Source organism: Neoarius graeffei, chromosome 9, assembly GCF_027579695.1.
Source record: "Neoarius graeffei isolate fNeoGra1 chromosome 9, fNeoGra1.pri, whole genome shotgun sequence".
NCBI classification, from domain to species: domain Eukaryota; kingdom Metazoa; phylum Chordata; class Actinopteri; order Siluriformes; family Ariidae; genus Neoarius; species Neoarius graeffei.
In genome coordinates, this window is record NC_083577.1 from 20,099,547 (window position 1) to 20,124,038 (window position 24,492).

The 24,492-nt window shown below is 41.8% G+C and overlaps 1 protein-coding gene across 1 annotated transcript in view; it reads left to right on the forward strand.

Moving 5' to 3' along the window:
- Window positions 1–24,492, forward strand: part of LOC132891154 (protein FAM124A) — a 34,666-nt gene that overhangs the window by 2,777 nt on the left and 7,397 nt on the right. Inside the window, exon 3 of the mRNA XM_060928622.1 lies at window positions 20,944–21,665. Coding sequence (XP_060784605.1) covers window positions 20,944–21,665 — 722 coding nt within the window. The remainder of the gene's footprint in view (window positions 1–20,943; window positions 21,666–24,492) is intronic.

Genomic DNA, 24,492 nt, shown 5'->3' on the forward strand with positions numbered 1-24,492 from the left:
AGATTAGTGGCCTTAAAGTTGAATTCTTATCATGTAAAACTGAAAAAATTAAGTTTGTGTGAATATGAAGGCTAAGTTTTCTGAGACCAAAAGTATAAGTTGGCACAACTTTCTTCAAAACTTAAAAATCTTAGTTGTCACATAAACTCAAAAATCCTGTGCAGTAAGTTGCCTTGAATTTTTAAGTTGGTGTAACTTTTTTTTTACAGTGCTCTCTCTCTCTCTGTAAATTATAAGAGCTTCTTAGATGTTGCACTTCTGTTTACGTTACATGACCTTTCCCTAATTCCCTGCCAGGTTTACTGTGTGTTTCCCAGTGGATTAAGCCCTTTAATCTGGACATACATTGTTACTCAGTAACACACACACCTCTTAATGCCCTCTTATATTAAGTGCTGACTGAGAGAAGGCAAGAAAGCAAATATAGTTATGGAGAAAAAACTGCACCCACCTTGAATTATATATTTTTATCTATCAGGGTGAAAATAGCAATTGTGTAATCCTGAACAACTTCTATACACAAACAAACAACCTCAGGTGACAACAAAAAAACACTGGATTTCAATATGCAGTCATTTATGTATTTCCAAAAAAGGAAACCAACATTCAGAAACCAGGTGGGGAAAAAGAAGCACAGCTCTTTTAGGATCCTGCTACAGCTTCTTAGTCGAATTGAGGTCTGGACTTTGGCATGACCTTGAGTTTTCTTCTTCTTCTTTAGCCATTTAGATGTTGATTTGTTGGTGGTCTTGGGATCATTGTCATGTTACATGACCCAGTTTTGGTCCACATTAAGATACTGGACAGATGCCCTCATATACTGTACATCTCAAGAATATTGTGGCATAAAGTGGAGTTCATGGTTATCTCAATGACTGCAAGTGTCCCAGGCCCTGTGGTTCCACAGTGGTGTAGTGGTTAGCATGGTCGCCTCATAGCAAGAAGGTTCCGGGTTTAAACCCAGCGGCCGGCGAAGGCCTTTCTGTGTGGAGTTTGCATGTTCTCCGGGTGCTCCGGTTTCCCCCACAATCCAAAGACATGCAGTTAGGTTGATGTGGGGCGGCCTTGGGCTGAGGTGACCTTGGGCTGAGGTGCCCTTGAGCAAGGTACCTTGGGTGCTCTGGGCTGCCCACTGCTCTGGGTGCGTGGGTGCGTGTGTTCACTGTTTCAGATGGGTTAAATGCAGAGGATGAATTTCACTGTGCTTGAAGTGTGCATGTGACAAATAAAGGTTTTCTTTTTAAAACAAGCCCAAATGTTTGACAGTTGCTATAAGGTGTTTGTGGTGCTCTGCTATTTGGTTTTCACCAACCATAGTTCTGTGGATGATGACCAAACATCTCCACCTTGGTCTCATCAGTCCAAAGGATACTTTTCCAGAACTTTTGTGGTTTGTTCTGATGCAGTTTTACAAAATTAAGTTAAACTGTCATTTTACTTTCTGAGAGAAGGATTTTTTCCCCCATCCACTCTTCCATGAAAGCCATACTTGTTCAGTCATTTTCTGAATGGTGTGCTATTGTCATGAACATAAATATTTAATGTATTTTCAGGGGCCTGTAGGCCACATGATGTATAGTGGTGCTTGAAAGTTTGTGAACCTTTTAGAATTTTCTATATTTCTGCATAAATATGACCTAAAACATCATCAGATTTTCACACAAGTCCTAAAAGTAGATAAAGAGAAACCAGTTAAACAAATGAGACAAAAATATTATACTTGGTCATTTATTTATTGAGGAAAATGATCCAATTACATATCTGCGAGTGGCAAAAGTATGTGAACCTCTAGGATTAGCAGTTAATTTGAAGGTGAAATTAGAGTCAGGTATTTTCAATCAATGGGATGACAATCAGGTGTGAGTGGGCACCCTGTTTTAATTAGAGAACAGGGATCTATCAAAGTCTGATCTTCACAACACATGTTTGTGGAAGTGTATCATGGCACGAACAAAGGAGATTTCTGAGGACCTCAGAAAAAGCATTGTTGATGCTCATCAGGCTGGAAAAGGTTACAAAACCATCTCTAAAGAGTTTGGACTCCACCAATCCACAGTCAGACAGATTATGTACAAATGGAGGAAATTCAAGACCATTGTTACCCTCCCCAGGAGTGGTCGACCAACAAAGATCATTCCAAGAGCAAGGCGTGTAATAGTCGGCGAGGTCACAAAGATGTAAAATTTGTGAACCCTTTAGAATTTTCTATATTTCTGCATAAATGTGATCTAAAACAACATCAGATTTTCACACAAGTCCTAAAAGTAGATAAAAAGAACCCAGTTAAACAAATGAGACAAAAATATTATACTTGGTCATTTATCTCATCTCATTATCTCTAGCCGCTTTATCCTTCTACAGGGTCGCAGGCAAGCTGGAGCCTATCCCAGCTGACTATGGGCGAAAGGCGGGGTACACCCTGGACAAGTCGCCAGGTCATCACAGGGCTGACACATAGACACAGACAACCATTCACACTCACATTCACACCTACGGTCAATTTAGAGTCACCAGTTAACCTAACCTGCATGTCTTTGGACTGTGGGGGAAACCGGAGCACCCGGAGGAAACCCATGCGGACACGGGGAGAACATGCAAACTCCGCACAGAAAGGCCCTTGCCGGCCCCGGGGCTCGAACCCAGGACCTTCTTGCTGTGAGGCAACAGCGCTAACCACTACACCACCGTGCCGCCCCTTGGTCATTTATTTATTGAGGAAAATGATCCAATATTACATGTCTGTGAGTGGCAAAAGTATGTGAACCTTTGCTTTCAGTATCTGGTGTGACCCCCTTGTGCAGCAATAACTGCAACTAAACGTTTCCGCTAACTGTTGATCAGTCCTGTACACCAGCTTGGAGGAATTTTAGCCCATTCCTCCATACAGAACAGCTTCAACTCTGGGACGTTGGTGGGTTTCCCCACAGGAACTGCTCACTTCAGGTCCTTCCACAACATTTCAATTGGATTACGGTCAGGACTCTGACATGGCCATTCCAAAACATTAACTTTATTCTTCTTTAACCATTCTTTGGTAGAATGACTTGTGTGCTTAGGGTCGTCGTCTTGCTGCATGACCCACCTTCTCTTGAGATTCAGTTCATGGACAGATGTCCTGACATTTTCCTTTAGAATTCACTGGTATAATTCAGAATTCATTGTTCCATCAATGATGACAAGCCGTCCTGGCCTGGATGCAGCAAAACAGGCCCAAACCATGATATTACCACCACCATGTTTCACAGATGGGATACGGTTCTTATGCTGGAATGCAGTGTTTTCCTTTCTCCAAACATAACACGTCTCATTTAAACCAAAAAGTTCTATTTTGGCCTCATCCATCCACAAAACATTTTTCCAATAACCTTCTGGCTTGTCCACGTGATCTTTAGCAAACTGCAGATGAGCAGCAATGTTTTTTTGGAGAGCAGTGGCTTTCTCCTTGCAACCCTGCCATGCACACCATTGTTGTTCAGTGTTCTCCTGATGGTGGACTCATGAACATTAACATTAGCCAATGTGAGAGAAGCCTTCAATTGCTTAGAAGTTACTCTGGGGTCCTTTGTGACCTCGACGACTATTACACGCCTTGCTCTTGGAGTGATCCTTGTTGGGCGACCACTCCTGTGGAAGGTAACAATGGTCTTGAATTTCCTCCATTTGTACACAATCTGTCTGACTGTGGATTGTTGGAGTCCAAACTCTTTAGAGATGGTTTTGTAACCTTTTCCAGCCTGATGAGCATCAGCAATGCTTTTTCTGAGGTCCTCAGAAATCTCCTTTGTTCGTGCCATGATACACTTCCACAAACATGTGTTGTGAAGATCAGACTTTGATAGATCCCTGTTCTTTAAATAAAACAGGGTGCCCACTCACACCTGGTTGTCATCCCATTGATTGAAAACACCTGACTCTAATTTCACCTTCAAATTAACTGCTAATCCTAGAGGTTCACATACTTTTGCCACTCGCAGATATATAATATTGGATCATTTTCCTCAATAAATACAACTAAATGACCGAGTATAATATTTTTGTCTCATTTGTTTAACTGAGTTCTTTTTATCTACTTTTAGGACTTGTGTGAAAACCTGGTGATGTTTTAGGTCATATTTATGCAGAAATATAGAAAATTCTAAGGGGTTCACAAACTTTCAAGCACCACTATAAGACAGGTGTACTTATTTTGCAGACTTGGTTACTAAATGTTATTTTACTTTTTTTGGAAAAAATAATGACATTGAAATGTAGTTGATTGCTGATGGGGGTACACCTGAGGTTATTTGTTTGTTTATAGAAGTAGGAGAGGACCACACAGTTATTATTTAGGCACTGGTAAATAAAGACATGAGAATTCATAGAACTGAAGGAGGGTGTAAACCCCCCCCCCCCCCCCCATGACTATAAACAACTAGAGAAACAGTGAAGAGGATGTGAATATTTCTGCAATGAAAAGGATGTTTATTTGTTTCCAGTTTCACTTGAAGGATGTTTTTCTCCCTTAACTAATTTTCATGTCAGTGGTTTAGAACAAAACTTATAACTTACAGAGTTGTTTGACAAAATAGCAATGAAAAGCATTGTTCTGTAAGTTCGGTTTGTGCCCATGTATTTGGGGAATCCATAAAACACATACATGTACACCAATGAAGCTGTGTCAAAAGCAGTTGCTTCATTTGGCTGTTTCAGTGCAACACTCATATGACCAAAAGTATGTTGACACCTGACCATCACACCTATATGTGGTTCTTCAACAAACCGTTTCTTTAATCTCCTAAGGCCCAAGCTGTTTTTTTTACATGCATTTTTTATTTCTCTTTGCTATTTGGGCTTATTAGAACCTGATTAGAATAAAAACTAAGCATCATCTTTTGATAAGATGCACTTTTAGAGAAAAAGTTTGCCCACATATGTGGATTCTTGTTCCGAATTTCCATAAAGTGCTGTCCACGCATGTGACCGCTAAGCCCTAGGAGGCTATAGGTGGAAGCACGCAAATATATAGTCTTTGTATGCTGTAGCTTTAGGATTTCCTTTCACTGAAACTCACAGGCCCAAACCTGTTCCAGCATCACAGTGTCCCTGTGCACAAAGCAACGTCCTTAAAGACATGATTTGCCAAGGTTGGTGTGGAAGGACTCGAGTGTCCTGCACAGAGCCCTGACCTCAACCCCATTGAACACCTTTAGGTTGAACTGGAAAACTGACTCCACCCCAGGCCTCCTCACCCAACATCATTACCTGATCTCACAAATGCTCTTGTAGCTGAATGATCACAAATCCCCAGAGCCATGCCTCAAAGTCTAGTGGAAAACAGTAATAGAAGAGTGGCACTTATTATAACAGCAATAAATCAATAAGTGGAGGGTTCAACGAGCACATATGGGTGTGATGATCAGGTGTCCACATACTTTTGGCCATATAATGTGTGTATATACAAAATTCTGATTACTTTTCTGAACCAGAAATGTAGTGTAACGGGCTGAAAATGGTTCTTTATCAACCTGTCACATCAAAAGAACATTCCAGTAAAGTTTGTTTCTTTTTTTATTTTGGCTCATATGTCCTCACTACAACTAAGTAAAGACAAATGACAGTCCATTATCACTTTAAGCCATGAAGTGTCTTTTTAATTATTAAAAAAACATTTCAACAAAACTTTTGAATAAAAGTGTCCAAGCTTTTGACCGGTACTGTATGTATGGTCTGGTTGGAGTATTTCAGAAACTGCTGATCTCCTGGGATTTTCACACACAGCAGTCTCTACACAACCTGTGATCAGGTTGAAACACCTTGCTGATGAGAGAGATTAGAGAAGAGACTGGTTTGTGCTAACAGGAAGTCTATAGTAATTCTAATAATCACTCTTTACAACATTGGTGAGGAGAAAAGCATCTCAGAACACACATCAAACCTTGAGGTGGACGAGCTACAATGGTAGAAGACCACATCAGGTTTCACTCCTGTCAGCCATGGGCACAGACTCACCCATACTGGACAGCTGAAGACTGGAAAAAGACCAAATGTTTTTTGTTGTTTTCCCCCTAATCTTCAACTGTCTTCAGTCTCAAGGTTTGATGTTTTGTGCATTCTGAGATGCTTTTCTGCTCACCACAGTTGTAAAGAGTGATTATATGAAGGTTTTTCTATATCCTGCCTGGCAGCTTGAACCAATCTGGCCATTTTCCTCTGACCTCTCTTATCAACAAGGTGTTTCCACCCATAGAGCTGTCGCTCACTCAATGTTTTTTTGTTTTTTGCACCATTCTGTGCAAACTTTAGAGACTATTGTGTGTGAAAACCCCAGGAGATCAGCAGTTTCTGAAATACTGAAACCAGTTCATCTGGCACTAACACACATGCCATGGTTAAAGTCACAGACATCACAATTTTTCCTATTCTGATGTTTAAAGTGAACATTAGCTGAAGCTCTTGGCCTGCATCTGCATGATTGTATGCATTGCACTGCTGCTACATGATCGGATGAACTGTATAATTTACTTTATTATTTCCTAATAAAATGACTGGTATATACCAGTTGCTACTCTGAAATTTTTTTTGCCTTTTTTTCTAGTAAGTATTCATAAAACTAAAATTTTATATATATATATATATATATATATATATATATATATATATATATATATATATAAGCAAGCCAATGTTCTCAGAACTAATACATTTTTATAAAGAGTTATTCATCTAAGCCTTGGAAATAGTCCTTTATAAAGTGGGACATTAAATCATAAGCGTTCATGCAGTTCATGTGGAATCATTATTGAATCATGGCCATAAAACTGTTTTACCTTTTACTTTCATGAAGGATTGTTTATTTAAATAGTCTATAGTCTGCTGTCTCTGTTCACCTTCAAACTACTCAGTAAAAGCAGGATAGTGGTGTCTGTTTGGTGGAAGGGCTAATGAAGCAGGAAATGGAAAGTTTCATCGGGAAGTTTTCCTGAACTTTGTTAGAATAAGCAGCTAATAAATATATCAGACTTTCTCTTTTCAACTTTGTCTCATCAGAGTCACATCAACCCATTTAACATGATTCTACCAGGGAGCCAGCTGACTATGTTTTCTTATCTATTTTCCATCCCATGGTAAAAACGAGGGCAAGGAGGGACTGACAAACTGCAGGGCAGCACATGGGCTGTATTCAGTAGTTATAAACCTACAGAGTAACCTGTAAATTAGGTTGAGATGATAAAAAGGCCAATGAGTGGAGATATTAAATTGAGCATTGTGTGGATGTAATTTCACTATTGCAGTCCCTGTTTCTAAATGGCCAAAGAGAAAGCTATGATTTACAGTGGTGCTTGAAAGTTTGTGAACCCTTTAGAATTTTCTATGTTTCTGCATAAATATGACCTAAAACATCATCAGATTTTCACACAAGTCCTAAAAGTAGATAAAGAGAACCCAGTTAAACAAATGAGACTAAAATATTATACTCGGTCATTTATTTATTGAGGAAAATGATCCAATAGTACATATCTGTGAGTGGTAAAAGAATGCGAACCTTTGCTTTCAGTATCTGGTGTGACCCCTTTGTGCAGCAATAACTGCAACTAAACGTTTCTGGTAACTGTTGATCAGTCCTGCACACCGGCTTGGAGGAATTTTAGCCCATTCCTCCATACAGAACATCTTCAACTCTGGGATGTTGGTGGGTTTCCTCACATGAACTGCTCGCTTCAGGTCCTTCCACAACATTTCGATTGGATTAAGGTCAGGACTTTGACATAGCTATTCCAAAACATTAACTTTATTCTTCTTTAACTATTCTTTAGTAGAACGACTTGTGTGCTTAGGGTCGTTGTCTTGCTGCATGACCCACCTTCTTTTGAGATTCGGTTCATGGATAGATGTCCTGACATTTTCCTTTAGAATTCACTGGTATAATTCAGAATTCATTGTGCCATCAATGATGGCAAGCCGTCCTGGCCCAAATGCAGCAAAACAAGTCCAAACCATGATACTACCACCACCACCATGTTTCACAAATGGGATACGGTTCTTATGCTGGAATGCAGTGTTTTCCTGTCTCCAAACATAACGCTTCTCATTTAAGCCAAAAAGTTCTATTTTGGTCTCATCTGACCACAAAACATTTTTTCCAATAGCCTTCTGGCTTGTCCACGCGATCTTTAGCAAACTGCAGATGAGCAGCAATGTTCTTTTTGGAGAGCAGTGGCTTTCTCCTTGCAACCCTGCCATGCACACCATTGTTGTTCAGTGTTCTCCTGATGGTGGGCTCATGAACATTAACATTAGCCAATGTGAGAGATGCCTTCAGTTGCTTAGAAGTTACTCTGGGGTCCTTTGTGACCTTGCTGACTATTACATGCCTTGCTCTTGGAATGATCTTTGTTGGTCGACCACTCCTAGGGAGGGTAACAATGGTCTTGAATTTCCTCCATTTGTACACAATCTGTCTGACTGTGGATTGTTGGAGTCCAAACTCTTTACAGATGCTTTTTTTAACCTTTTCCAGCCTGATGAGCATCAACAACGCTTTTTCTGAGGTCCTCAGAAATCTCCTTTGTTCGTGCCATGATACACTTCCACAGACATGTGTTGTGAAGATCAGACTTTGATAGATCCCTGTTCTTTAAATAAAACAGGGTGCCCACTCACACCTGATTGTCATCCCATTGATTGAAAATACCTGACCAGGGCTCTACATTAACTTTTGAAACCACTTGTCCTGTCGGGCAAGTTGAAAGGAAATTTGCTTGTCCGAATGTGAAGTTGACTTGTCCGAAGAAAATTTTGAGAAAAAAAAAAACATTTGTAATAAACTAATTTAACTAGAATTACTTTAACACAATCTATTCACTGCAGAAAAAAAATTGGACTCCATCAATCATTAATTTATTTATGAGAAATTGAAAACCAGAAAATTAAAATTATGCAGTATATTTTCATTTTTAAATTATTAACTTTGAATATATGTCCTCCACTGATTAATTGTTGTTGTCTAATTATTCATTGTGGCTCCTGTATGGTAATGGTTGCGATGAAAGTTGCAGTGTTTTTTAGTTTTTTTTTGCAGTGTGGGAGAAAGTGAAAGTTGCGAGAAATTGTTGCGATTTTCTCTTTTTGTGATTAAAATTGAGTGATATGTTAAATATTAAGTTACTACTGAAAAACTATTGATTAAAAAAACAAAGACACTGAGAAATGGTCCTATAAACAACTTTACCAATATAAAAGATTACCAGGACTACAAAAATGCAGAAAAATAGGCTTTACTTATCCAAATGCACCTGTTGGTTCAAAAGTTAAAGTGCATAGAACCTCACAGCACAACATGAAGTTACCTTAAAATATAAATGCCTCAGCTTTCATGTAAGAAAAAAAAAACTATTAATACTAGTACTGTGTGCAGGCAGTCTCTCCTGAAGACTAAATTAAACAATAATTATAAACTAATAAAATAAATGGCTCAGCTCAAATACACAAAGCGACATTGTCTGGTTTCGCAAGCGGAATATTGCGCATGCACACATCGCTCTTTCTGAAGAGAAACATCTGGCGATTCATCGAAACAATATGTCGAGTGAGATGCTTCGGGAATCGTGTGAATAAACTGATAAATTTGATATGTAACCCGAATATCGGTGTATTTTGGCACTTGTCCGAACGGACAAGTAACTGAGACGATGAACTTGTCCAACATAAAGGATCACTTGTCCCGGACAAGCGAACAACCGTTAATGTCGAGCCCTGCTGACTCTAATTTCACCTTCAAATTAACTGCTAATCCTAGAGGTCCACATATCTGTGAGTGGCAAAAGTATGAAATACTGAATCATTTTCCTCAATAAATAAATGACCAAGTATAATATTTTTGTCTCATTTGTTTAACTGGGTTCTCTTTATCTACCTTTAGGACTTGTGTGAAAATCTGATGATGTTTTAGCTCATATTTATGCAGAAATATAGAAAATTCTAAAGGGTTCACAAACTTTCAAGCACCACTGTATTACTAATTTATTGTAATAATTTGAAAAGTTCTCAAATGTTTGAAGATCTAAATCTAACTTGACTGTTGTACATTCCTCATCATTTATCTACAGTTTCACCTCTCTTAGTTCAACTGGAGTGAAATGTTGCAGAGGTAATTCTGTGAAAGTGTGTAGTCATTTACAGTCTACAGGTAAGGCAATACAGTTGTGTCAGTAACAGCACTGAGGTCTGCTGCCGGTGAGTTTGTGTATATGACGGGGTTCTGTTTGTGTGTGTGTAAGTTTGTAAGAGCACAGCGTTCCCTCGCCCCATCATGTCCTCAACCTTGAACAACAAACAAAGTAGGACAAGTCCCCGGAGTGAGGAGGGAGCAAAAGCAGAATGAGTGAGGGAAAGAGGGAATGAGCAAAGGGTGAAATTAACCCCATGTAATGTACTCAACAGTACACAAGGAATAGTTTCAAATAGAACTTTATTTTCTTTTCCTGTTTTATAATGAAGAATTAAAGGATAAATACCCCAAAATAATTATCATTGAAAAACATCTTTCAAGACATATAATATGCATATGTTTTTTAAATTGTTAATGCAAATACTATAAAAATAGAAGCATGACATACAGTTCCAATCAAAAGTTTGTATACCCCACTCATTTGTAATTTTTTTTCTGCATTTTGATTATTTTCTACATTGTACAACAATGTTGAAGACATCAAAACTATGAAATAACATATGGAACATCGATGCAATTATCTGGTAAACAAAATAAGTTTTAACCCCCCAAAAATGTTTCATATTTTAGATTCTTCAAAGTGTCCAGCATTTACTTTCATGACGCTTTACACACTATTGGCATGATCTTATCCAGCTTCATGAGGTAGTCACCTGGAATGCTTTTCATTTCACAAGTGTGTTTCATCAAAGTTAAATAGTGGATTAATTTATTGCCTTCTTAATGTGTTTGAGATCAAAGAGTAAATAGTAAATAATAAAAATACAGTAAATAGCCCTATTCCACACCACAATTGTAGTAATCTATATTATGTCAAGAACTGCTCAACTAAGTAAAGAGAAATGACATCCATCATTACATTAAGACAGGAAGTGTCTTTTAATTAATAAAAATAAAGAAATCATTGAATTAGAAGCAGTGTCCAAATTTTTTGCCTGGTACTGTTTAGAAAAATGCATTTCATGAATCCATCACTCCACTGGCATTTTAATTTCTATTTTGTTAAAAAAAAAAGTAAAGGTGGGAACAAAGAAACACATCTTGTTAACTGTAGAACTATTTTAATCCTCTTTACTGTTTCTAATTATTTATTTTCTCTGTGTGTGTGTGCGTGTGTGTGTGCGTGCACGCGCATCCTACAATGCACAATACATCAAACCAAAGGTGAATGGGCTATAATAGCAGAAAATATGTTGAACACTAGTGGTGTAGTGGTTAGCACTGTCGCCTCACAGCAAGAAGGTCCTGGGTTTGAGCCCAGCAGCCAGCAAGGGCCTTTCTGTGTGGAGTTTGCATGTTCTCCCCGTGTCTGCGTGAGTTTCCTCCGGGTGCTCTGGTTTCCCCCACAGTCCAAAGGCATGCAGGTTAGGCTAATTGCTGGCTGTGAATTGACCGTAGGAGTGAGTGTGAATGGTTGTCTGTCTCTGTGTCAGCCCTGCGATGCCCTGACAACTTGTCCAGGGTGTACCCTGCCTCTCACCCATAGTTAGCTGGGATAGGCTCCAGCTTGCCTGCGACCCTGTAGGACAGGATAAGTGGCTACAGGTAAAGGATGGGTGGATGTTGAACACTGGTGGCACAGTGGTGTAGTGGTTAGCACTGTCGCCTCACAGCAAGAAGGTCCTGGGTTTGAGAGTTTGCATCTTCTCCCTGTGTCTGCGTGGGTTTCCTCCAGGTGCTCCGGTTTCCCCCACAGTCCAAGACATGTTGGGCTAATTGGTGGCTCTAAATTGACCGTAGGTGTGAATGGTTGTTTGTCTCTGTGTCAGCCTGTACAGGATAAGTGGCTTCAGATAATGGATGGATGGATGTTGAAGACTGGAAAACAAACAGATGATGTTTTTTTTTTTTCAATTTACAGCTGTTCAGTTTTGGTCGGCCTGTGCTCACATTCCTGTCATTGGATGAATGGAATGGAAACCACTGGCATGTGTTCTGAGATACTTTTCTGCTCACCATGGTTGTAAATAGTGGTTGTGTTACCAGCCAATCTAGCCATTCTTCTCTAACCTCCCTCTTCAACAAGGGGTTCTGACTGCAGACCTGTTGCTCACTGGATGTTTTTGAACCATACTGGTAAAAACTCCTAGAGACAGAGTCACTGAGATCACATTTTTCCAAATTCTGATGTTTGCTGTGAATATTCATATATATATATATATAACACACACTATCCACTTTAATATGAACACCTGTATATCTGCTCATTCATGCAGTTATCTAATCAGTCAATCATCTGGCAGCAGCACAGTGCATCACATCATGCAGGTACAGGACAAGCGCTTCAGTTAATGTTCACATCTGAATCAAGAAAAAGTGTGATCTCTGTGACTTTAATCATGACATGGGTTGCGTTCAGAACAGAAGGTTGCTGCCTTGTTGCCTCGCCGTTGTAACAGACAGGTGTCTCATAAGGCAGGACTTTCGACTGAAGGCATCTTCTAAGGCCATTCATTTTGACTGAACATTTTGGAAAGCATTTATAGTAACGTGCCATCAACATGCCATGTGTCGAAACCAAAGGGTTAGCTATTTGGCTAATAGATGCCTCACAAGTGATATCAAATTAATTTATTTGGTTATTCACAGGGTTATAAGATTATATAATGCTTATTTCTCAGTAACTTTTCAAAAATCTCAGTGAAAATAAACCCAAAAACTATATTTGTATACAAAATCACTTTTTTTGTGAAATTTGGTCTACAGTCCACCCCCACCCCACCCCACCCCATTGCTTGAGGGAGCTGCCACACAGATTTATAGGCAATAGGCTTCACTGAGGGTACATCAATGTCGCCTTCACCTGGTTTGAAGGCATCTTAGAAGATGGAAAATGAGAGTTTGAGCCGTTTCGAATGGCCCTTGATGCATCACATTACACATCTTCCTGAGGCAGCATTTTCCACATTTCGAACGCACCCATGGTTGTTGGTACCAGATGGGTTGGTTTGAGCATTTCAGAAACAGCTGGGATTTTAAGACTGTCACGATCCAGCCCAGAACCTGTACGTCCTGAGCTGGGCCTTGCACTCCACCCCATGTTTTTCCACAAGCCTTCCCAGCGCAGCAGCCGGCACACCTGTCTCTGATCTGCTTATCTATAATTCTATATTAACACTACTTGGAGAATTTTCTGACGTGGGATTATCTTCTCCTCTATGTCAAGTTTTTGCCCATTTTGCTCAGATTTTTTCAGGCTCTAATTCTCTTTTGCTACTTTGCTGTGCGATTTGGGATTTATTTTTGTTTACATTTTGGCATACTTTTTGCTGGCTGTTTTCTGGATCCTGAGCTTATTAAGCCTTGGAGTTGCGTGCTAGACTCCTTAGACTTTTTTCTCTGCATGTTGCACTCATTAAGGACAGTTTTTTATACTCAGTTTTTGAATTGACTCCCATTCTCCTTACCACTTTTTTGGTTAGCTGCAACCTCTTTTCTTTGTGCTTCAAATTAGACAAATTAAAGATGGTTTTATTTCACTACTTCAGCACGTTTAGTCTGCTCATTGGGTCTAGCCTGCACCTACGGCCATTTGCCCGTGACAGAATAATTCTGACAAAGAATGGTCCCAGCAGACCTAGACACAGTCAGAGCTGCATTGTCCAAACAGGGCTCGATTCTGGGATACCACCAGCAAGAGATTGCGGCTGTCCACCGGGGCATGACATCCATCATGGAGACACTGTAAAGACTCTCGTCTCAGATGGACAGCCTTCAGGCTTCTCTCTCCAGCCAGCCAGCGCCTGCGCCTGTTATCTCACCAGCTGCTTCTGCCACTGTCTCTGCACTGCAGCCCCACCGAGAGCCACGCCAGCCTGCCCCACAACCTTATGATGGTGAGCCCAAAACCTGCCACTCATTCCTTTCCCAGTGCCCCTGGTCAGCGGAACTTCAGGTCTTTGCTTTCCCTTCTGAGAGCTCTTGAGTCACCTATGTCATCACACTCTTGACCAGAAGGACTCGGGAGTGGGGGACAGTGGATTGGGATGCCAAGGCTCCCTGCTGTTCAACCTACAAGGAGTTTTCTGAAGAGATGCAGAAAGATTTTGATCAGTCACCCAAGGGTAAGGAGGCAGCGAGGCGACTAATGGGTCTCAAGCAAGGTAGCTGGCTGGTTTACAACTATGCCATTGAATTTTTCAACCTGGCTGTGGCAGTGGACTGGAATGCCAGTGCCCTGTACAATGCCTTTTCATGGATTAAATAGCTCTATTTTGGATAAAATCCTCATGACCTCCTAAAGACTTTCGATGGCCTAGTGGAACTTACTGGTAGAGTGGACACCTGTTTATGCCAGTGTAACCTGAGAAGGAGCCTTAGGTTCAAGCCTAGGGCCATTGCCCCCCCATCTGAAGCCATTGCTTCTGCTGAACCTGAGCCCATACAGTTAAGCAGAACCCAAGTTACCCTGGAGGAGAGAAAGTACAACCATGAGACCAGGTCCTGCTTCTACTGTGGTGAATCTGGACATTTCATTTCTTATTGTCTGTTAAAAGGGCCTGCCCACCAGTAGCAGCAGGGATACAGGTGGGTGTATTGACATTCTTCTCCTGCCAAGAGGCCAGTGCTTCCTGTTAAATTAATCTTCCAGGATCAGATTCCCCTAGTTAAGGCACTCATTGACTCTGGACCGGACCAAAGCTTCATTAAAAACTCTTTGGCTGAGGAGCTGGGGGTCAGCTTGTGGGAGTTAGACATTCCCCTAGTCACTGGAGCACTCAACGGCACCAAACTCAGTCCTGTGTCCCATATCACTGAGCCAGTTACTCTGAAGGGCTTGGGGAACCATGTGGAATCTCTTTCTTTCTTCACCATGAATAACTCTCATGAACTTGTCATTCTTGGTCTCCCTTGGTTGTGCCTACACAATCCCCATATCAATTGGAGTAGCAGAACAGTCCTTTCCTGGTGTACCCACTGCCTGGCCACCTGCCTGTCTTCTGCTCGGACTCCTCTGACCCCTCAAGCCACCAGTATTGATGAGACCATTGACCTTTCCAACATTCCTCTGGAGTACCTGGACCTTTATCAGGTGCTTGATGATATCTTGATTTTTTTTTCTCCCACGCTTCAGACTCACTGGTTCTATGTCAGACAGGTCTTGCAGTGGCTCCTAGAGAACTAATGTTTTACTAAGGCTGAGAAATGTGAGTTCCATAAGCACACAATCTAATTTCTGGGTTTTGTTATTTCCCCAGGCATGGTCCAAATGGAGGCGGCATAGTGGTGTAGTGGTTAGTACTGTCGCCTCACAGCAAGAAGGTCCTGGGTTTAAGCCCAGTGGCTGACAAGGGCCTTTCTGTGTGGAGTTTGCATGTTCTCCCAATGTACTGTATGTGTGGGTTTCCTCCAGGTGCTCCGGTTTCCCCCATAGTCCAAAGACACGCAGGTTAGGCTAACTGGTGGCTCTAAATGGACCGTAGGTGTGAGTGTGAATGGTTCTTTGTCTGTGTGTTAGCCCTGCGATGACCTGGCAACTTGTCCAGTCTGTACCCCGCCTCTCACCCATAGTCAGCTGGGATAGGCTCCAGCTTCCCTGTGACCTTGTCCAGGATAAGTGGCTACAGATAATGGATGGATGGTCCAAATGGACCCAGACAAAGTAAAGGCAGTCTCGGAATGGCCTGTTCCCTCTTCTTGTAAGGAGTTGCAACACTTTTTGGGGTTTGCTAATTTTTTATCAGATTCATCAGGATCTGTAGTTCCACGCCACTCCCCTTACTGAGCTCAAGTGCCTCTTTCTCTGGAATAACTTCGCTGAGAATGCTTTCACATCACTCTAGATCTAGTTCGCCACTGCACCTGTTCTTATCATTCCTGATCCTGTAGCTCAGTTCTTGCTTGAGGTGGATGTCTCAGACACTGGTGTAGGGGCAGTCCTGTCCCAGAGATCAGCCAAGGACAGTAAGATGCACCCCTGTGCATTTTTCTTTCACTGCTTGACTCCTGCTGAGTGCAACTATTGCATAGGTGACCGCGAACTGCTAGCCATCAAGCTGGCTCTGGAGGAGTGAAGGCATTGGTTAGAGGGGACTGAGACCCCATTGTCACAAGAATGTCACAAGAATCTTGAGGACATTTACAGTGGGGCAAAAAAGTATTTAGTCAGTCACCAATTGTGCAAGTTCTCCCACTTAAAAAGATGAGGGAAGCCTATAATTTTCATCATAGGTATACCTCAACTATGAGAGACAAAATGAGAAAAAAAAATCCAGAAAATCACATTGTCTGATTTTTAAAGAATTTATTTGCAAATTATGGTGGAAAATAAGTATTTGGTCAATAACAAAAGTTCATCTCAATACTTTGTTATATACCCTTTGCTGACAATGACAGAGGTCAAACGTTTTCTGTAAGTCTTCACAAGGTTTTCACACACTGTTGCTGGTATTTTGGCCCATTCCTCCATGCAGATCTCCTCTAGAGTAGTGATGTTTTGGGGCTGTCACTGGGCAACACGGACTTTCAACTCCCTCCAAAGATTTTCTATGGGGTTGAGATCTGGAGACTGGCTAGGCCACTCCAGGACCTTGAAATGCTTCTTATGAAGCCACTCCTTCGTTGCCCGGGCGGTGTGTTTGGGATCATTGTCATGCTGAAAGACCCAGCCACGTTTCATCTTCAATGCCCTTGCTGATGGAAGGAGGTTTTCACTCAAAATCTCATGATACATGGCCCCATTCATTCTTTCCTTTACATGGATCAGTCATCCTGGTCCCTTTGCAGAAAAACAGCCCCAAAGCCTGATGTTTCCACCCCCATGCTTCACAGTAGGTATGGTGTTCTTTGGATACAACTCAGCTTTCTTTCTCCTCCAAACACAACAAGTTGAGTTTTTACCAAAAAGTTCTATTTTGGTTTCATCTGACCATATGACATTCTCCTAATTCTCTTCTGGATCATCCAAATGCTCTCTAGCAAACTTCAGACGGGCCTGGACATGTACTGGCTTAAGCAGGGGGACACGTCTGGCACTACAGGATTTGAGTCCCTGGTGGCGTAATGTGTTACTGATGGTAGCCTTTGTTACTTTGGTCCCAGCTCTCTGCAGGTCATTCACTAGGTCCCCCTGTGTGGTTCTGGGATTTTTGCTCACCGTTCTTGTGATCATTTTGACCCCACGGGGTGAGATCTTGCATGGAGCCCCAGATCGAGGGAGATTATCAGTGGTCTTGTATGTCTTCCATTTTCTAATAATTGCTCCCACAGTTGATTTCTTCACACCAAGCTGCTTACCTATTGCAGATTCAGTCTTCCCAGCCTGATGCAGGTCTACAATTTTGTTTCTGGTGTCCTTTGACAGCTCTTTGGTCTTGGCCATAGTGGAGTTTGGAGTGTGACTGTTTGAGGTTGTGGACAGGTGTCTTTTATACTGATAACGAGTTCAAACAGGTGCCATTAATACAGGTAACGAGTGGAGGACAGAGGAGCCTCTTAAAGAAGTTGTTACAGGTCTGTGAGAGCCAGAAATCTTGCTTGTTTGTAGGTGACCAAATACTTATTTTACCAAGGAATTTACCAATTAATTCATTAAAAATCCTACAATGTGATTTCCTGGATTCTTTCCCCCCATTCTGTCTCTCATAGTTGAAGTGTACCTATGATGAAAATTACAGGCCTCTCTCATCTTTTTAAGTGGGAGAACTTGCACAATTGGTGGCTGACTAAATACTTTTTTGCCCCACTGTAAGTCAGCTAAATGACTTAACTCGCGTCAAGCCAGGTGGTCATTATTCTTCTCATGCTTTAACTTCACTCTTTCCTTCAGACCAGGCTCCAAAAATGCCAAGCCAGATGCTCTTTCCAGGCAGTTTTCCCCTGACTCTCAGCAAGGCACCACTGAACCTATCCTCCCTGTCCACTGCCTCGTGGCTGCTGTTCAATTTGATGTCAAAGCTGTTGTCCAGGAGGCTCTGTCTGGTGATCCAGGGCCAAGTAATGGAACACCTAACATTCTCTTTGTGCCCCTTTGTATACATTCCCATGTGTTTCAGTGGGTGCACAGTTCACTTCTTGCCTGTCATTTTGGGGTGGCCCGGACTCTCTCCATTGTCAGGCAATGTTTCTGGTGGCCAATGATGTGGCAGGATGTCAAGACCTTTGTGGGGGCCTGCGCCATCTGTTCTCAAAACAAGACTGGTAATCAGTCAGTGGCCAGGCTGTTAAGGCCACTACTTGTGCTTCACCTGATCTCACATCGCTGTGGATTTTGTCACCGGCCTCCCCAATTCCAAGGGTAATACCTGTATTCTGATCATAATTGATCATTTTTCTAAAGTGGCTCATTTTGTCTCCCTCCCCAAGCTGACATCTGCTAAGGAGACTGCTGAATTTCTAATTAACCATGTTTTCAGGATTCATGGTCTGCCCCGGATATCATGTCCAACAGATGTTAAGCACCGTAGAGTGACCTTTAAGCTCTGATTGGTGCGTTCCATCTGCCCATTGGTCTGTGGGTGATAGCCTGAGGAAAGGCTAGGAGTGACTCCAATGACTCTTTCCAGAAATGAGCTGAGAACTGTGGTTCTCAGCTCATTTCTGGAAAGAGTCATTGGAGTCACTCCTAGCCTTTCCTCAGGCTATCACCCACAGACCAATGGGCAGATGGAACGCACCAATCAGAGCTTAAAGGTCACTCTACGGTGCTTAACATCTGGTGATGCATACTCCTGGAGCCAGGCCCTGCCATGGATTGAATACGCACACAATAGCCTTCCCTCATCCTCTACTGGGCTGACCCTGTTTCAGTGCTGCCTTGGGTACCAACTGCCTCTCTTGCCTGAACAGGAGGAGGTGTCTGTTCCCTCTGCCCAAACTTTCTTTCGACGCTGTCACAGGGTTTGGGCATGCACCAGATGCCACCTGTTTCACTCCAGCTGATTGTACAAGAAAGCAAACCAATGCCACATGCCAGCTCCAGTTTATCATCCCAGACAGAAGGTCACATTATCCACTGCCAACCTTCCCCTTCAAGTTTCCTCCCATAAGCTGGCTTCCAGGTTTGTTGGTCCTTTTCCAATTTCCAAAGTCATTAACCTCACCACTGTCAGACTGTCATTACCCAGGTCGATGCACCGTGTTCACCCCTCCTTTCACGTCTTTCAACTGAAACCCCTGGTCTCCAGCCCCTTCTCCCCTCCTTTCAAGACTCCCCCCAAGGTTCATCAACAGATGTGAAGTCTATACTGTCAAGAGACTGCTAAAGGTCCATCGGCGAGGTCAGGGGTTGCAGTACCTGGTTGACTGGAAGGGGTATGGTCTGGAGGAGAAGTGTTGGGTGCCAGCATGCTTCATCCAGGACCACTCGCTCATCAGCAAATTCCATCGGAAGAACCCAGAAGCCCTATCTGGGATGCCTGGAGGGGGGTACTGTCACAATCCAGCCCGGAACCTCTAGGTCCTGAGCCGGGCCTTGCACTCCACCCCATGTTTTTCCCTGAGCCTTCCTTGTACCAGCGCACCTGTCTCTGATCTGCTCATCTATGACCCAATATAATCACCATTTGGAAAATTTTCCAACATGGAATTATCTTCACCTCTATGTCAAGTTTTTACCTGTTTGGGTCGGATTTCTTCAGACTCTGATTCTCTTTTGATACTTTGCTGTGCATTTTGGGATTTATTTTTATTTGTTGTACATTTTGGATTACTTTTTGCTGGCTGTTTTCCAGATCAAGAGCTCATTCTCTTACCTCGGAGTTGCACACTGGACTCTTTAGACTTTTTTCTCTGCACACTGCGCTCACTAAGGATTATTTTTTACATTCTCTGGTTTTGAACTGACTTCCATTCACATTACCACTTTTTCAAATTTTTTGGCTTACTGCAGCCTCTTTCTTTGGGCTTTGAATTAGACGCATTAAAGAGTCTGCTTATTGGGTCTAGCCTGCACCTATGGTCATTTGCCCATGATTAACACAACTGTGAAATTCTGTCTCTAGAGTTTATACAGAATGGTGCAAAAACACCATCCAGTGTGCAGAGGGTCTGCAGGCTGAAACACCTTGTTGATGACAGAATTCAGAAGAAAATGACCAGACTTGTCTGAGCTAACAGGAAGTCTATAGCAATGCATATAATCACTCTTTACAACCAGGGTGAGCAGAAAAGCATATCAGAAAGCACAACACATCAAACCTTGAGGTAAATGAGCTACAAGAGCAGTACCTGTAAGCCCCAAAACAAACTAGTCTATAATCCTGAAGTTTGGGAGTGATCAATTTAGTTTGCAGAACTACAGTATTTACAAATAAAAAATGAAAAAGATGGCAGATGTACCTCCTTTGCTGTGAAACCCCAGAATGAATTACTTCTTTTGGAAAGAGCCATGGTTACAACTTAATCTTTTGCATGATAATGAAGAATTACATCATTCACAAATTATCATTAGCAGGGTCTATGGCATCGAGATTACTGCTCTATTTTACCCCCTAGTAGAGACTATATAGACTGTCCATTTTTTCCCCCTCATCTTTCAAATCAACTACAAGATTATTTTAATTCTGAGCACAGATTCAAACATCAACTGTTAGGGCCAGATCAGAATGTCTGTCTTGATGGTCCTTGCCCACAGGCCATGTGTTTGGACCCCCCCGTCAACAGGAAACTATATATAGGGCTTTCTCTGGAAGTGTTGTTATAATGTCTAAATGTTTTGTTTTCAGTTATATGTTCATTGCTTTTCTCTCAGTCCAACTCTTTTTCGTTGTCCATGTCCATGGGATTGTCTATGGGAGACCTCCTGCAAGACCCCTTCCTCGTTTCTGTTCACATCATAACAGATCCAGGTGAGGCAAAAACACTCCAAAGTGCTGCTGACCAGCTCCTCTCCCTTCTTCACCCACAACTGACCCTCTTCAGAGTGTCAGAGCGAGCAGAAAGGCCCCAACCGAGGCCACAGTGTTTCACGGACCTCCATCTATCCCTTCATCCATGCTTATCTGTCATCCTCTTCCTTCATGAAGATTATAGAGGAGGAGAGAGCCATGAGCAGCAGCTGAGGCGCCCTCCATGGCGTTACCACCACACAGAGCAAGTAAAAGGCTTATCGTTTTCCCCAGTAATGCAGGATTTCTTCATACTAGCCCCTGGCACACCACTGTGGGCCTTGCGGCAGGTACATTATGGAAAGGAGATCGTACGCTTCACGATATATTGCCGATATGAAACATACAGTGATCAGGTGCGTCTCTACAGACTGCTTTTGCGTCGTCCCCTCGCACAGAGGAGCCGGCTTTATAGCTTCTGTGTGGTCTATTCCAACCACCATATGGAGATTCAGCTGTCATTTAAGCGCTCGCCACGAGGACAGGATCCTACCCCGACAGAGCGTACCCTTATGGAGATACGTGTGAGAAACGTGAGCGGACTCATACCACTTCTGCCCCATCCCTGTAGACCAATCAGTGACGTACGCTGGCAAACCAAGGATTACGATGGGAATAAGATATTACTGCAGGTGAGAGTCTGTGTGTTGTGTGTCCATAATACTGAAGTTTGGGGGAATCAAACGTGTGTGTGTTCCATATAACAGTGTGGCATATGACCAGTGCTTTTTAAAGAAGCATTAGACAAATAAAACAGTGGGAGTTATGGGTGTGGACAGCGGCGTGGTCTCCATAGAGAATACGTTTTCAGGATTGAATTGGCTGGGAATTTCAAATGAACGTGTCATATTCCAGCTCAGAAACATCTCACATCATCGTACCTGAAAGTCGTATCACCAAAGACCAGCCCCTAAATTTCTGTAATGACTTAACACAGAGCTACAAACATCTTAGCTGAAAGAAGCATTTCTCCTCCAACAACGCTCTGTGTATCTCTCAGTCTCAAAGTCTCACTGAGGTCTGAAAGCAATACAATAAAAGTACCATACTGTACAATGTGATTCTACTGCTGTTTAATGTTAGGAGATTATTAGTACCAAAGCAGGATCAAAATAATTAGGTGAGAGAACAGAAAAGGAGGAGCTGGACTTCAAGGAAAAGTCAAAGAAATTAATGTAAAATTATGAAGGAAAAAACAGATATGATGTCAAATTATAATGATACATAACTAGATGAATAATTAGGGAAGTGTAGAGGAGCTGATGAAGAGGACAGCAGTTTGAGGTGAAAGCAAGACAGAAAAATGTGAAGGAGAGATAGAGAAAAGCTGTGCATGTGTGTGAGAGAGAGAAAGGCAGTAGAAAGCGTGAGAGAGAAAGAAAGAGGGTGAGAGAAAGTGGGAGAGAGTGAGAGAGTTAGTGAGTGAGTGAGACAGAAAAGGAGTAGAAAGAGATTGAGAGAGAACAGAAAGAGTGAGTGAGTGAGTAAGTGGGAGAGAGAAAGGGAGTCAGAGAGACAGAGACTGAGAGAGAGAAAGAAACAAATTCCCAGCTCGGTGCAGTGAGGTGTGGAGTAGGAAACAGTGGACTTTTGTCCCCCTCACACACATTTGTCTTCCTATCCTACCAAGGACCTTCCATTGACATAATTATTAGTACAGCTAATTAATAATCCTAAATAATAATGACTAATTAATTAATTCACCTAACCTTAATGTAAAAAACCAAAAGGAGACAGTTTGGCTTAAGTTTACTTCAGCTGCGTTTTTTGTAAAACAAAACAGACAAATGCAGCTGTCCCCACATGGCCAATACTGTCAGATATTCCAGCATTGAGTGTTGTGGAAATGTTTCAGTATTTCATGAAAATCTGTTTATTGTGCCATGAAGTAGCAAATATTACAACACAACCACAGTTTCTAAAGTCTAATAGAAAACACTAATCCAGAATAAAAAGTGTTACTTGCCTAATAAAAGACATTATGAGAGCAGAAACCTGTTGAAGTTCAGGAGAATTGTGTATTCCGTCGTGTCCAAACGTTAAGGCTCTGTAAAGGAATACTGTCTGAACACTTACTGCATTCTGTAGTAGATTAAAAAAAATACATTATGAGCAATTCCAGCGTTATGGATGTGACATTTGGACTCAAAATGGCAACAACTGACCTAGTTAATTTTTATTCCTTTCCAGTATTTTAAAATTTGTTGTATATTTTTAAGACCTCTCATATTGGAGAAGTCATGGGAAAAAAAGAATTCCCATAGTACATTTAGAACTCTAGAAAATGCCAAAAAAGACATGCATTATGGATGTGACGGAAAAAATACCCCATTTCCAGGGTGACTACACATATTCATCAAACTCTGTGAAACTGCAAACATAATATCCAAATGCAGGCATGCATTTAATAAAGGAGTCTTAGCTGAAAATAAAAAAAAGTCTTTGTTTAAAATGTTTTCTATTTCAAGCAGAATCTAGGAAGAAAAAATCAGCGTTATGGATGTGACATAATTCCGTTATGGATGTGACGCATCTGAAATAGACATGGCATATGTTTAGAAAATCAGCAATTTAACCACCATAACCCTTTGAAAAACTCTCTAATGCCGCTTTTCCACTACAAACGCGGCTGAGCCGTGCCGTGCCGAGTCGAGCTGAGCGGGGCTGTTGGAGTTGCATTTCGACTACAACCGCGCTGAACCGTGCTGGCTGGAAGTGGGTGGACACATTGGGTGGAGTTAGCGAAAGTGGGTGGACGTCACGTGATGTCGTTAAGCAGCGCAAACAGTGACATCAGTGACAGTGGCGGAACAAGTCAGAGCGGGGGCGGGGCAAATGACCGGGCCCTTTATTAAAGCTTATCATAACATCATTTTAGGCTACAAAATGTCCGCAACTGCGGTGTTTACCAATTTCAACACTACCGGGTGCAACTATGTTATTTAGTACATCAAGTCCTTCAAACGAACATGTAACTCAGAAACAAAAAACATTAGGATACTGTACATGGCTCATAATAAAACATCAATAGCCTACTGCGCACATTATTTGAAGGGCATACGAATGAGCGCTCAGAGGTTGCAACGGTGACAGGAAGAGTCAGAAATAAAAGGAGGGCGGTGCAAACCTCACTGAATGCACTGTGTTTACCAATTTCAACACTACGGGGTGCAACTATGTTATTTTGTACATTAAGTCCTTCAAACGAACATGTAACTCAAACAAAAAAACATTAGGTGACATACTGTACATGGCTCATAATCAGTGATGGGAATAACGGCGTTAGAATAAACGGCGTTACTAACGGCATTACTTTTTTTAGTAACGAGTAATCTAACTAATTACTTTTTACATCGTTATAACGCCGTTCCCGTTACTTACAATAAAATACTATGCGTTACTTTATTAAAGCTGTTCTCATCTGGCACGCTGCTCGTTCAGCCTTTCTTTACTCTGCTT